Consider the following 14,297-nt stretch of genomic DNA (forward strand, 5'->3'; position numbering starts at 1 on the left):
AGACAACCAGATTGGCATCTTCCTTTCCCTGAGTCCTTCATCAGGGCGGGGCCTCCTCTTCCTTATCAACACCACCCCACACACCTCATCCTGCATGCCAATCCTCTAGGAAGCTTTTCCCTGAGGTTCGAAGCGAATTCCTCCCACCAAGCATGCAGCGCTCATCTGGTCCTTGACATGAGACTGAATGAGCACTGAAGTCTTCACTCACTGACCCAGTGAGCCAGATACGTGCCCACAGTGAAGACAGATGTGAACACAGTTCTCCTCCTGAGCATCACGGTCTAGTGAGTGAGACACACGCTGACTAGTCTACTAAATGGGCAGGAGAGAGCTCAAGGCGAGCAACAGACTTCCTGGGCCCCACTGGGCTCTTTATTCTTTGGCTTAGTTCTGTATCTTTGCCGCTGATGAAATGATGTCGTACTTATTATTTGTTATATAAAATAATTACCAGTATAGCAAAAGATCCTGAAAAACTTACATGCCCTACCAAATTAAAGGACTCATTATGAAACTCGAGTAATCAGAGCCATACAGTGTTATAACAGATTCCCATGTTTTTATAAACAGTCACAAGAGAAACAATAAAATAATTAGTATAAGGTTCAGAAGAACTGGATTCTCTATGATTACTCATACGGAAATTAGTTTTGATCTCTAGCTCACACAGAACTTCAAAAATCTAGGGGAAAAGAAAGGAAAACATCTGTATGATGTCACTGTGTGTGTGTGTTACTTGGGATAGAACCCAGGATCTCATGAAGAATTCTACCGCTGAGTTACACCCTCAGCCCTCCCTCTTTTTCACTTTTTCTTTGGAGATAGGGTCTCACTAAGGCCCCAGGTTGTCCTTGAACTCATTTTGAAGCCCAGACTGGCCTTGAATTTGTAATTCTCCTGCCTCAGTCTTCAAAGAAAGTACAGGTGGTATGTGCCACTGGGTCTAGATGAATCATTCTTTTTTAAACAAAATATGAAACTGGCAATCATATAAAGTAAAAAATTAATGCCAGGCACTAAAACAAAGAACTTTAATCAATATAACATAACAATAAAGATGACTCATACACTAGGGGAAAAAAGATGCTTGCAATACATAAAACTACAAAATACTAGAACCCAGAATATGTAAAGAATGCCTGAAAATTATTAAGAAAAACTGAGAGGACATACATAGACAGGCAAGTAAAAGAGGCACAACACCATTAACCAAAAACATGCAAAGTGAATCAGTGAGACACTACTTTATGTTCACTAAATTTACAGACTAAAAATCTGACAGCACTAAGTGCTGACGATGTGGAGTAACAAATATTTTCAGGGTAATAAAAATGTATAATTTTGGAAAACAATTTGAAAGCACTTGCTAGGATTGAACATACACATTTCTCAGAACCTAATATCTTTATACATGCTTTTTAAATTTTAAAATGTTTACCATAGCATAATGAAAATGCCATCTTATTTAAATAGCACATATGTTCTATAGCTCAGAACTTCCTAGTTCCTACCAATTTCCCTGCAGACCTTTTGGGTCAGTGGGGTTTACCATTAAGGGACCTGTTGTGAACAAACTACTGCTGAGTCAGGAGACAAGTACAAGCATACCTGGGAGAGCACCAAGGGCAAGCCCCATTCCCTGGGGGCCTAGGACAGTGTTAAGCATGTAAAAGCACAGATAGGATCACTGCTGGTGTTAATGATGAGTTCTTTAACGCCTTATCCTAGCATTCCTGATGTTCATCCTCCTGTAATAAGCAAAGATGCTAGGGGACAGGGCAGTATGATTCATTAGCAGCTACTGGAGTCCCCTTTGTCACCCTGGCTGCCTTAAGCAAAAGGACCATCAGTCTAAACCAGCCAGACCGTATCCTATGTTAGCACCAGCCATTGTGACACGCCACAGACACTGATAAAACTACTTGCTGATTACAGCTGACTGCTATCGCTCCTGTGGTGTCTGAATGAGAAGGATGCCTTATAGGCTCATGTATTTGAATGTTCAGTTCCCTGTTGGTGGACTGCTTAGGAAGAATTAGGGGGAGGTGTGTCACTGGGAGTGGGCTTTGAGCTTCTGAAAGACCACACAAGGCTCAGTCTGGCCCCCTCTCTTAGCCTGCTGCCTGTGAATCAAGAAGAAAGCTCTAAGCTACAGCAGGCAGGCGCCATGCCCCCCGGCCACAATGCCCGATACTCTGTAACTGTAGGCAGGACCTCAAGTGCTTCCTTTTATAAGCTGCCTTGGTCAAGGTGTTTCATCACAACAACAGAACTGTGACGGAGACACTCTTGAAACTGCAGCCTTAGCCAGAACTGGGTCCAACAATTTGTTTAAGACTTTTGTTACGGAAAACCTTGGTGAACTTTAGCAATCATTTCCGTCTAGGCCAGGTAGGGAGCCCTTCTCCTGCTGACCCGCGGAGCTGAATGGTGCTACAGAAGCGTCTCTGTGATGGGTGCAAACACCCATCCACAACTGTCTAAAAAGGGATAGAGACAGGGGACTCTGGAGTTCTAAGGCTGGAGAAGGAAACCAGACTGTAAAGAGCCAGTGATGCTGCAGAGCCTGGTGGCTGGAAGAGAATCAGGAGGTTCAGACACCCCAGGCATGGGAGTCATTAACGGTGGCCACTGTCAAGGGCTAGGAAATCCCAATACCTAGGCCTGCCCAGAAGCTGCAATGACAGCTGTGGCCAAGGGCTAGGACTACATAGACCTGTAACACTCGTAGAGGTAAGGGTCCCACCATCTGAATTCTAAATGGGACCCCTAAGACTATGGGTCCCACTTGTTGCCACCCCACCACCCCACAGCCTACTGCTGTGCTCACTGCCGCCAAGGCCTGCACAAGAAAATCTTTTCCATGCCTACGATTTCTCTTCCAGCAGCGCAAAAGGACCCACCCATTTGACTGGCAACACTTAAGGGAATATTGTGAGAGCAAAATGATAAAAGCTCAAGTGTCTGTCAACAAAATAAACTGCAATGATCCAAGATAAATTCAGATAATGGAATACTTCACACCAGTGAAAATAAGAATCTTGAAATGGATAAAACTTAAAAATACAACATAAAGTCAAAAATATTCACAAACACAATTATCCCAGCAATATATATATACATTATATATAATAAACTCACATAAAACAAAAAATTTAATTTATCAATCCAACCAAAAAGTCATCCATATAAGACAGTTTACTTCATGCATCCCATTTTAATTCTAAGAACAGAAAGTACCCTTTAATCAGCAGATCAAGTACCACAGTGCATTACGCTGAACCTTACAGTGAAAGTAACTCATCCGTTGTCTTTAAACACATTCACTAAGTCTTTCCTCTCTTAAAGAGAGGTTGAGAGGCATGGTGGTGCATGCCTTTAATTCCAGCACTCAGAAGGCAGATGCAAGGGATCTCTGAGCTTAAGGCCAGCCTGGTCTACAGAGTAAGTTCCATGACAGCCAGGCTACACAGAGAAACTTTGTCTCAAAAAAGCCAAAGTGTAGGGGGTGGGGAGGGGTTGGAGAAGTATTGAGAACAATCAGTAGGAACGAATGCCTTATATAGACAATGCCCCGTGAACAAGACCCCATTGACAACGATCAGGCAGTGGCTTGCAGGTGACTGACATACCAGTGGTCATCAGCAATCAGCACTCCGGATAACTGGATGTCGTGGCTTGAGTCTGGCTTATACTTCCCAACTGTAGTGATGCCTTCTTTTATCATGTAGAGTAGCATCTCTGACAACTGTGGGTCTTCATTGAGATTAACAAGGTTTGGCAGATGGTTGTCCATTTGAAACGTAACTCCTGCTTTCTGGTAGAAGTGAAAAGAAAATCTTAACTATGGCATGAAATTATTAAACTCTCGTGAAAGAAGGGTCTATGTTAAATATTAGGGTCACTTTTGATGGAGTTTTAGTGCATAACAGGTTCACTGAGATTGAAGTCCAGTGGTAGAGTACATGCATGTGAAGTGCCCTGCTTTTAGTCCCAAGCATACACATACATGTACTTGTACATGAGTGTGTGTACAAGCATGTGAACGCACATACTGCTCACTGTTGGAAGCCCTCCTTTGTGGTTTCTCTGTGCCTGTCACCATCACACTCCTAAACTCTGCAGCTCTTTCTTCACGGTCACACCAACCCATCAATACCAGCTTGATCCTCCTTAGAGGGGACCAGCTCTGCTCAATTTCATCAGCTCCACCTTAAATAGACTCACACCAGAATCCCTGCAGCAGCCTCTGGAGTGCCCTGTTGGTTATTTCCCTTGTTCCATCCTCAACCCCATGTCAAACACTTCCCAAGAGCTTTTCACTTCCTAAAGAGTAAAGACTAAATTGCTTAGCCTGGAAATCAAGACCACAGAAAACCAGTGTCTCTCCTTTCCTTATTTACTTATGACGCCATCCAAACCCCTTGGCCTCTTCTCCTCTCATATGCTTTGCCTTCTACAACACTTTGGTCTCACCTGACAAAATCTTACCCAACCTCAAATCTCCCTGCTTTTGTTGCTTTTTTTTTCTTGTGTAATTCAGGCTGACCTGTAACTATGTACTCCAAGCTGGTTTCAAACTCAGGATCCTCCTGCCCAGTCTCAAAATGTTGGAGTTAGAGGCATGGACCACCACACCCGGAAAATCTTATCTCTTCTGTTAGGATGTCCTGACCTTTCCCAAAGAACTTTTCCTTCTCTCTCTCAGAGAGAGAGAGAGAGAGAGAGAGAGAGAGAGAGAGAGAGAGAGAGAGAGAGAGAGAGAGAGAGAGAGAGAGAATGTATGAATGCATGTATGTGGGGGGGTGTGTAGGTAGGAATCAACATTGGGTGTCTTCCTCGTTCACTCTCCACCTTATTTATTTTTAGACAAATTCTCTCACTGACCTCAGACAATTCTCATTTTCAGAGTCCTATGTGTGGCTCTATTCTTCTTCTAGTTATTGTCCAATCAACTGTCTTCTGCTCCCCCCACCCCACACTTCAGTGGCCTACAGTACCTACATTTCTAAAACATGGGAATGCTCTTGACTTCCACTTCTACTATCCCAACATCTGAAGTCAGTTATCCCAGGCCTGGTGACACGGCTCCGTAAAGGTGCTGCTGCACAAGCCTGACCCCAGCTCAGACTCTCCAGAACCCAAGCCAGGTTGGAAGGAGAGAATCAACTCTATGCATTGTCCTCGGACCTCCAAATGATTGCTATGACATGCACGCCCTATGATATATATTGCACCTATTTAAAATATATATACACATACTTAAGAAATGAAAATAAAGGCAACAAACCTTTTCCCCACACTATGTCTCCTGAACACCTCCTCCACTACCACCACTGCCCTCGCTCCAAGCTCTCCCTATCTCTTGCCTTAACCACACCAGCAGCTCCTAATGCCTGTCCTTCCAAACACTGGCCCTTCCTTCTTCCAATCCACCTTTCATGCTGTTACTAGAAAAACCCACGGGAGAAGGAAATGTTCACTTGGGTGTAGTGGCACATGACTACAGCCCCTGCACTTGGAGGCTCCACACAATCACAACTAAGATCTAAATGCCCCCCCCCCCCCCCCGCTCCTGATTCTTTTGTTTTAGTGGTAAAGCTCAGCACGTACCAGCTCCGGCAGCAGCAGGGACAGCTGGTGATCCCTTAGAGCCTCCATGGTGGATAAGGCAGGCAACCGTCAAAGAGAAGAGCCCTATGCCTCAGACAGGGCACAACCCAGAACGGAGTAGGAGAAGAGCTGCTGCCTGGCGGACTGGCTCCTGACACACCAGCCACACCAACTGTGGCAGCCCCAGCACCGTGAACTTGGCTGCCTATCAGTGTCCCAGGAGCCAGCACTGGTCTGGCCACCCGGACAGAGCCTGTGCGTGCGGGAAAGCTGCTCAGGTGGGGCAGACACAGGCCTAATTCCTGGAACAGGGGTGGATCCCAACTGGAGAAAGCAACAGTGCCTTTGTGGTCGGCATCCTTAAACCTCCCAGCTTTAGCCCTGATCTCCAACAATCCTTTATGCTAACTATCTTTACGTATTTCTCTGTACAGAGTTATATGATAAAGATAAAAACTGAAATTTACAGGTGTACTTTTTCTACTTCAAATTAGTTTAGGAAATTGAAATGATACCTGTAATTCCTTTGTCTCTTGAAGTTTTCTTTTCTCAGCTTGTTCGAACTTTTCCTTCCATACTCTTTCCAAAAGAAGAAAATACTGAAGTTAAAACATTCATTTATGTAAAACCAAAATCAAAAGAACATCTGCAAAGCTTGCGGAATACTAGCATTTCAAAAGGACAACTGGCCAGGCAGCAGTGGTGCACGCCCTTCCTCCCAGCAGTTGGGAGGCAGAAGCTGGCAGATCTCTGTGAGTTCGAGGCCAGCCTGGTCTACACAGTGAGTGCCAGGACAGTTAGGGTTGTTACACAGAGAAATCCTATCTCAAAAAACAGAAAAGGAAAACAAACAAACAAGAAAGGATCACTTTTTTTTTTTTTAGAAGAGAACAAGCTGCTCTCTTCTAAAGGAGGTGGAGAAAGATCCAGTGCTCTCTGGCCCCCCTCCCAGTCTAGTCTGCAGGAACCCATTCCATGGCTCTGGTTCCAGGGGCCCTCACCTTTGCAGCTCTGCCATGTCTCTCTCCTGCTGATGCAGCTTCATCCGCAAGGATGTTATCTCTTGTCGGCAGAGTCTATACCGTTCAGGGTCAATATTCCGGTTGTTTCTCTGAGCAGCTTTTAACTTCTCAATTTCTGCTTTCAGTTCTGAAGATTGACAAAGAGACATGTGAAGAACGTCCACCTCTGGGAAAGGCTGCTTCCGCTTGCTGCCCCCTCTTCCTTAGCCTTTGCTCTGACTTCCCTCTCGGCCTCCTCTCTTTCTCACTCTATGCCACCTTCCTCCATCACTGTCGGGTTTACAACTGGGATGTATGAGCAAATAGGTGTGGAAAAAATAGTTTTCTTAAAAACCATATACATTAAGATTGGAATTAGAAATTTAATAAATCTAAATTGCAGAATGATTATCTTTTGTAATTGAGAAAACGGGACTGCGGAGATGGCTCACTTGGTAAAATGCTTCTTGTGCATTCCTGAGAATAGGGATAGCACCCATGTACATGCTGGGTGGGTGTAGAAGCCTGCCTGTAATCCACTCTACTTGCAAGGCAGTGACAGCGGACTCCCCAAAGCAAGCTGGCTAGTTAGCTTAGACAAACTGGGGAGCTTGGGGTCAACTGGGAGACACTATCTCAATAAAAAATATGGCGAGCAATCTAGGGAGACTCCCAACATTAGCCCGGGGCTTCCATAACACAGCATGCAAACACATGTGCATCCATGCACAGACACATATACAGTGTGCACAAACATGTCTGTGCAAATCGTGAATAATATTTCAGTTAATACTCACCTCTAATTAACTTTGCATTCATATCTTCATTGACTTTGGCGATATTGACTATCAGGCGGGCTTGGGTGGCGTATCTAAGTGTGCTTAGTGTTTCCTCGATGTTGCTGGCAGCAGGACTGATGGTAGCAATCATTGCTGTTTTGGAATTCCCACCCAGGCTTTCTTTTAAGAGCCTTTAAGGAGAAAGGAAAACAGCCACAATTAGACTTTTCTTCTATAACCACCTAGAGCAGAAACTGTATAGAAAACCCAAACCAATGACGAAGAGGACGCAACACAATACTGACTCTCCAGTCACACACCATTAAAGCCACTTACATCTCACAAATACATTGTTTTCTCTTACAGTTTCTTCTCATTTCTTTTTTAATTGTTGTTTTTTTTTTTTTTTTTTTTTTTTTTTTTTTTTTTTTTTTTTTTTTTTTTTGAGGCAGGATCTCACTATACAGCCTTGGCTAGGCTGAAACTTGCTATTCCAGGTTGGCCTCCAATTCAGAGATCTGCCAGAGATCTGCCTGCCTCGGCCCACCAAGTCCTGGGATTAAAGGCATGAACCACTACCACGCCTGACCCATGCCTCTGGCTTCTCTTATTTCTTCTATACTGCTTTATAAAGCAATAAACTGTTTATAGGCTTTATGCATGATCCAACATTATTTAGTAAGATGTTTCCCTTTAGATGTGATTTCCTACAGCAAGGAGACTGTGTGTCTTCATCATCTCTGTACTCCCAGTGCCATCATAACCTGCAGGCTGTACAGTTCCCAATACATGCTGAAAATGATGAATTAACATATAAACATCCTGTACTGTACTGTGTGTAAAAGAGACTATAAGACTCAAATATGTCTTTATTATCACAGAATGAATTTCACTATTCCTAGCTTCTCAAGTCATTTAAAAAAAAAAAACAACCCTATTCTCCCTTTTAAGTTTCAAGACAGAAATAACATTATAATTTAGCAGTGAAAAGCTGGTCATGGTGTGAGCCGCTTGGAAGGCTGATGTAGAAGGACTGCCATGGGTTCAAGGCCATCCTGGGCTACATAGTATATTCTAGAACAAAGAGAGAGCCTGTCTAATGAGAAGAAAACCTAAATAAACATAGAACAGCAACAATATACCAATTATAAAGACATACTGCTATTGTAGATGGGGCTCTTGCCCAGTTAACACCAATGTTTCTCCACTTGAGTTAGGATTACATACCAAAACATCCATTAGCAAACTGAAAATATCATGTATTTAATAAAGCAAGTGAAAGACTTGCATAATAAAAACTTTAAGACATTAAAGAAATAAATTGAAGAAGACTGAAGAAGATGGAAAGATCTCTAATGTACATGGATTAGTAGGATTAATATTGTGAAATGGCCATCCTACCAAGAGCAACTTATAGATTCAATGTAACCCCCATCAAAATTTCAACACACTTCTTAACAGAAACTAAGAAAACAATCTTCTACTTCATATGGAAACACGCACACACTCACACACAAACTCAACCCCAAAACAACAAAAAACACAACAAATAAAAAAAAAAACAGAATAACTAAAACAATCCTGAATAACACAAGAATTTCTGGAAGTACTACCATCCCAGATTTAAGTTGTATTATAAGCTATAGTAATAAAAACAACATGGTATTAGGTATTAACACATAGATCAACAGAATAGAATTGAAGATCCAGACATAATTCTATACACCTGGTTTTTGACAAAGAATCAAATATTCACACTGAAGAAAAGACAGCACCTTCAACAAATGTTGCTGATCAAATGGATATCTGTGTGCAGAAGAATGCAAATAGATCCATATCTATCACCCTGCACAAAACTCAAGTCCAAATGGTTCAAGGACCTCAATACAAAACCAGATACCCTGATTGTGACAGAAGATGAAGTGGGAAATAGGCTCAAACTCACAGGCCCAGGAAAGGACCTTCTGAACAGAACACCATTAGAACTCACGGGCCCAGGAAAGAACCTTCTGAACAGAATATCATTAGAACTCACGGGCCCAGAAAAGGACCTTCTGAACAGGACACCATTAGAACTCACGGGCCCAGGAAAGGACCTTCTGAACAGGACACCATTAGAACTCCCGGGCCCAGGAAAGGACCTTCTGAACAGGACACCATTAGAACTCACGAGCCCAGGAAAGAACCTTCTGAACAGAATATCATTAGAACTCACAGGCCCAGAAAGGACGTTCTGAATAGGACACCATTAGAACTCACAGGCCCAGAAAGGACCTTCTGAACAGGACACCATTAGCACAGGCACTAAGAACAACAATGCATAAATGGGATCTCACAAAGGTGAGAAGCTTCTGTACTGCAAAGGACACTCATTCAGACAAAGTGGCAGCCTATACCCAACAGAGGGCTAATATCCAAAAATGTAAAGAACTCAAAAAACCGAGCATCGAGAAAACAAATAACCCAATTTAAAAATGGGGTACAGAACTAAGCAGAGTTCTTACAAGATGAAGCACAAGTGGCTGAGAAAGACTTAAATATTCAACATCCTTAGACATCGGGGAAATAAATGCAAATGAAAATTACTTTGAGATTTTGTATTACTTCAGTCAAAATGGCCAGGACCAACAAAACAAACGAAAGTACACACTGTGAAGAGTGCAAGGAAAGAGAAACATTTATTCCCTGCTGGTGGGAGTGCAAACTTGTACAGTCACTATGAAAATTACCGTGGTGGTGAAGACGGATGCTATAAGGATAAAGTAGTCCCACACTAGCTCAGAACTGAGTATAATAAAGGGTCCTTTATTTAGAGCTAGACTCACAGGTCACAGTCCTCTGCATAGGAGGGGAACAGGAACTGAATCCAGCAGCACGGGGGAGTGGGGGATAGGGAGAGGGAGGGAGCACACACACACCTTGTACAAGTTTTACAGCTGCATTTATAGTATAGGAGACCACACCCAAGTGGGCTGGTATCTTAAAGACTATTGGCTGAAGGAGTTTCTACACATGGTGGTTCCTCAGGAAGCTGGAATAGATCTACCTCAAGATCCCACTGTACCACTCTTGGACATACACCCAAAGGATGCCCCACCCTACCATAGGTGCTTGCTCACCCATGCTCACTGCTGCTTTGTTCTTAATAGTAAGAAATTGGAAGCAGACTAGATGCATGGACAATGAAAATGTGATGCATTTACACAATGGAATATTAGTCAGCTGGTGAGAAAAATGAAATTATGAAATATACATGTAAGTGGGTGGAGCTAGAGGAATCATCCTGAGTGAGTAACCTTCTATGTAAGGCCTCCACATGCATACTGCAACATGCACACACACAAAATCGGATTCAAAAAAAAGAATCCCTCCCAAAACAAGAAGTCATTTCTCCTGAATATTTATCATTTTTCACACCATCATAAAGTAGAAAATTTTCAAGAAAAATCATTATATGCTACAGGCTATCTTATCTATATTAATGTTTATTAGAAGTTGAACATTAAACTCATACTGAGACAATGATGTATCAGAAGTAAAATAAACACTCATAAAAACACAGAAGAGCTATGTGCTAGCTGTTAAGTGCTAGGCAAACAAAATTATTCAATTTCACTTTACACACAGAGCAAATGTTCTGTAATACATGTGAAGTACTAACAAGCATAAGCAGAGAGCTTTACATTCATCTCTTAAGACACTCCAGGTAGACTGTTTCTAGAATTCATAATTCTCCTCTAAGCTAAAACATGAAATCAGTCCACCATCCTTTTCTCTCTCTCTCTCTCATTGTTAGAGTTAAAAACCTTTCCTTATTTAGACACAAAGGGAGAAATGTGTAGAAAGTTTCTTTACACTATGTGAAAATGTGTCACAGTAACTGGTTTAATAAAAAGCTAAATGGGCAATAGCTAGGCAGGAGGACTAGCAGGGACTTCTGCACAGAGAGATCAGGGAAGAAAGGCAGAGCTGCCAGCCAGACACTGAGGAAACAGGATGGGTAAAATGAAGATGAGGTAATGAGTATATGGAAGATTAAAAAATATTAAGATTAAAAAAATATGGGTTGATTTAAGTTATAAGAGCTAGAAACAAGCCTAAGCTAAGGCCAAGCTTTCAAAATTAATAATAAGCCTCTGGTCATTTTCTTGTGAGCTGGCAGCCCAAAAGAAAAGTCTACCTACTGTGTGTATGTGTGTGTGTGTGTGTGTGTGTGTGTGTGTGTGTGTGTGTGCGTGTGTGTTTGGCATTGCTGGGGTCTGAACCAAAGACTTCCTGTGATGTGGGATTCCCCTCTGTATGCTGTGACTACCATTGGTTAATATAGAAACTGTCTTGAGCCAGCACAGAGCAGAATAGAGAGAGGTAGGTGGAGAAAACTAAACTGAATGCTGGGAGAAAGGAGGAGGAGTCACTGAGAAGCCATGTGGCCCCACCAGAGATAGACGCCGGAACTTTACCTGGTAAGCCACAGCCATGTGGAGATATACAGATTACCAGAAATGGGTTAAATTAAGATGTAAGAGTTAGCCAATAAGAAGCTAGAACTAATGGGCCAAGCAGTGATTTAATTAATACAGTTTCTGAGTGGTTATTTCGGGTCTTGGCGCTGGGCAGTCAGGAAATAACAAGCAACCCCCTGCAGCAGTCCTGTAAGACTGTGTGCACACCAGCAAGCACTCTACCATCCCAGCCCACTACATCTTATACGATTATTTATTTGTCAGGAGCTGAGGAGATGGGTCAGTGGGTAAAGTACTTGCTGTGTGAGCATGAGGATCCGAGCTCAGGTCCCTAGAACCCACAGAGAAGCTGGGCAGGGATGGGAGGTGGTGGCACACATCTTTAATCCCAGCAGTAGGGAGGCAGAGTCAGGCATCTATCTCTGCGAGTTTGAGGCCAGTCTGCTGTACAGAGCAAGTTTCAGGACAGCTAGGACTGTTGCACAGACAAACCCTATCTCAAAATAGCCAAAAGAAGAAGAGGAGGAGGAGGAGGAGGAGGAGGAGGAGGAGGAGGAGGAGGAGGAGGAGGAGAAGAAGAAGAAGAAGAAGAAGAAGAAGAAGAAGAAGAAGAAGAAGAAGAAGAAGAAGAAGAAGAAGAAGAAGAAGAAGAAGAAGAAGAAGAAGAAGAAGAAGAAGAAGAAGAAGAAGAAGAAGAAGAAGATTGGGCACACTTTGGTGGCTCGTACTCCCCCTCCCCCCCTCCTCTCCGGCCTTCTGCCACCCCTCCTGCATGGCTGTGACGCAGAAGCAAGCTCTCAGCCATGGCTCCAGCTCCGAGTCTGCCTCTGCTGCCTTTCTCCTCGCCATGGACATGGACTCACTCTCTGAAACTACAGGCGGGTCTGCAATTAGATGTGTCTTTATGAGCTGCCTTGGCCATGGTGTTTTTGTCACAGCAGCAGAACAGTGACTAAGACACGCACCCATACCCCCAGTCCTGGAGAAGCAGTGGACTCCAGAGACTAGCCAGCCGTTCAGACCAGAACACCAAGTTCCAGATTCGGTGAAAGATCCTGTCTAAAGAATCAGGCAGAGAGAGGACAGAGGAAGACTCTGAATTCGACCTCTGGCCTCCACATGCACACACACAGGTAAACACTCCTACCATGTAAGTGTGCAAACATGCATACACCACAGACATACACCAAAAACAAAACAAACCCCATTACTTATGTTTTGAAAGATACTTGCCACGTAAGAACGGATTCACGATATGGAATAAAAATCCTTTTTCCATTTGCTTGCTCAGAGAGTGCAGATATGACCTTCCCCAGAGTCAGCAAGGACTTGTTAATGCTTACACCTTCCTGTAGTACGGTTAAAAACAGTTATTTTTCTTAAGATTTCAGCAACAGATCTATACCATAAAATACCTCACTCTCATACAATTACTGAGTAAATACTTTCTTCTATAAACTATCAACATTTTTACGACCCAAATTATTAATTTTCTTTGAAAAGTAATCACAATGAAGTATGCGACCCATAGCAATCTAAAAAATAATGATAAAGATACTTTGCTTTTTGTTGTTAAGTATATTCAAGTTACACTCTCCTAAAAGTAATGCCCTCAAAATAAGTTTCACCATCATGGCAAGACTAAGGGACAAGCTAGGGCCCACCTGTGGTCCCAGCTACGATGGAGCCTGAGGTTGGAGGGTCACTGTACAAAGGAGTTGATGGTCAGCCTCAGCAACACAAACCCCACCGTACAACGAGAGGCAGGGAGAACAAGTGACCAGCGTCCTTCTTACCTTCAGTCGCTCCCCACTCGTGTGGGCTGCAGAGCAGCGCTCGCTGCCAGCCAAATCTATGAGGTTTATGCGGCTTGTGATTCTGTGGTCATGCTCTTCCCCTTCCACGAATTCTGTCTACAATATCATCCAAAGAAAACAAAGCAAGATTCTTTTAATGGCTTGTCATCAATGTAAGTCTTTAAAGGGTAAAGTTATTCAAGTTATAAATTATTTATTTTTAAAACCATCTCTGGGCTGGAGAGATGGCTCAGCAGCTAAGAGAACTGGCTGCTCTTCCAGAGATTCAGCAGAGATCCAGAAGTTCAATTCCCAGTAAGCACACGGTGGCTCACAACCATGTATAACAGGATCTGATGCCCTCTTCTGACATGTGGGTATGCAAGCAGAGCACACAGACATAAAACATAAATAAATTAAAAAACAAGAAACAAACCCATCTCTTACTATGTAACAATGCATGCATAGCCATGAAGTCTACTAAAAAGAAAATGTTGAGTAGAGCTTAGAATGCAACAAATATATAAAAGAACTTACTTTAAAAAGAGCAAAAGTCTTAACTACTTAAGTATCTTAAGCAAACAACTAGGTGCTTGGGTTCAGGCTTCACCCCAGCCTATGGCATCCATTCTGGAATGTTTG

General features: G+C 42.9%; 1 protein-coding gene across 1 annotated transcript in view; it reads right to left on the bottom strand.

Moving 5' to 3' along the window:
* Kif14 (kinesin family member 14) overlaps nt 1–14,297 on the bottom strand; it is a 66,567-nt gene that overhangs the window by 34,379 nt on the left and 17,891 nt on the right. The window contains exons 8-13 of the mRNA XM_038349906.1: nt 13,656–13,772; nt 13,093–13,208; nt 7,415–7,587; nt 6,618–6,765; nt 6,132–6,195; nt 3,636–3,820 (exon numbers count right to left, since the gene is read on the bottom strand). Coding sequence (XP_038205834.1) covers nt 3,636–3,820; nt 6,132–6,195; nt 6,618–6,765; nt 7,415–7,587; nt 13,093–13,208; nt 13,656–13,772 — 803 coding nt within the window. The remainder of the gene's footprint in view (nt 1–3,635; nt 3,821–6,131; nt 6,196–6,617; nt 6,766–7,414; nt 7,588–13,092; nt 13,209–13,655; nt 13,773–14,297) is intronic.

Source organism: Arvicola amphibius, chromosome 12, assembly GCF_903992535.2.
Source record: "Arvicola amphibius chromosome 12, mArvAmp1.2, whole genome shotgun sequence".
NCBI classification, from domain to species: domain Eukaryota; kingdom Metazoa; phylum Chordata; class Mammalia; order Rodentia; family Cricetidae; genus Arvicola; species Arvicola amphibius.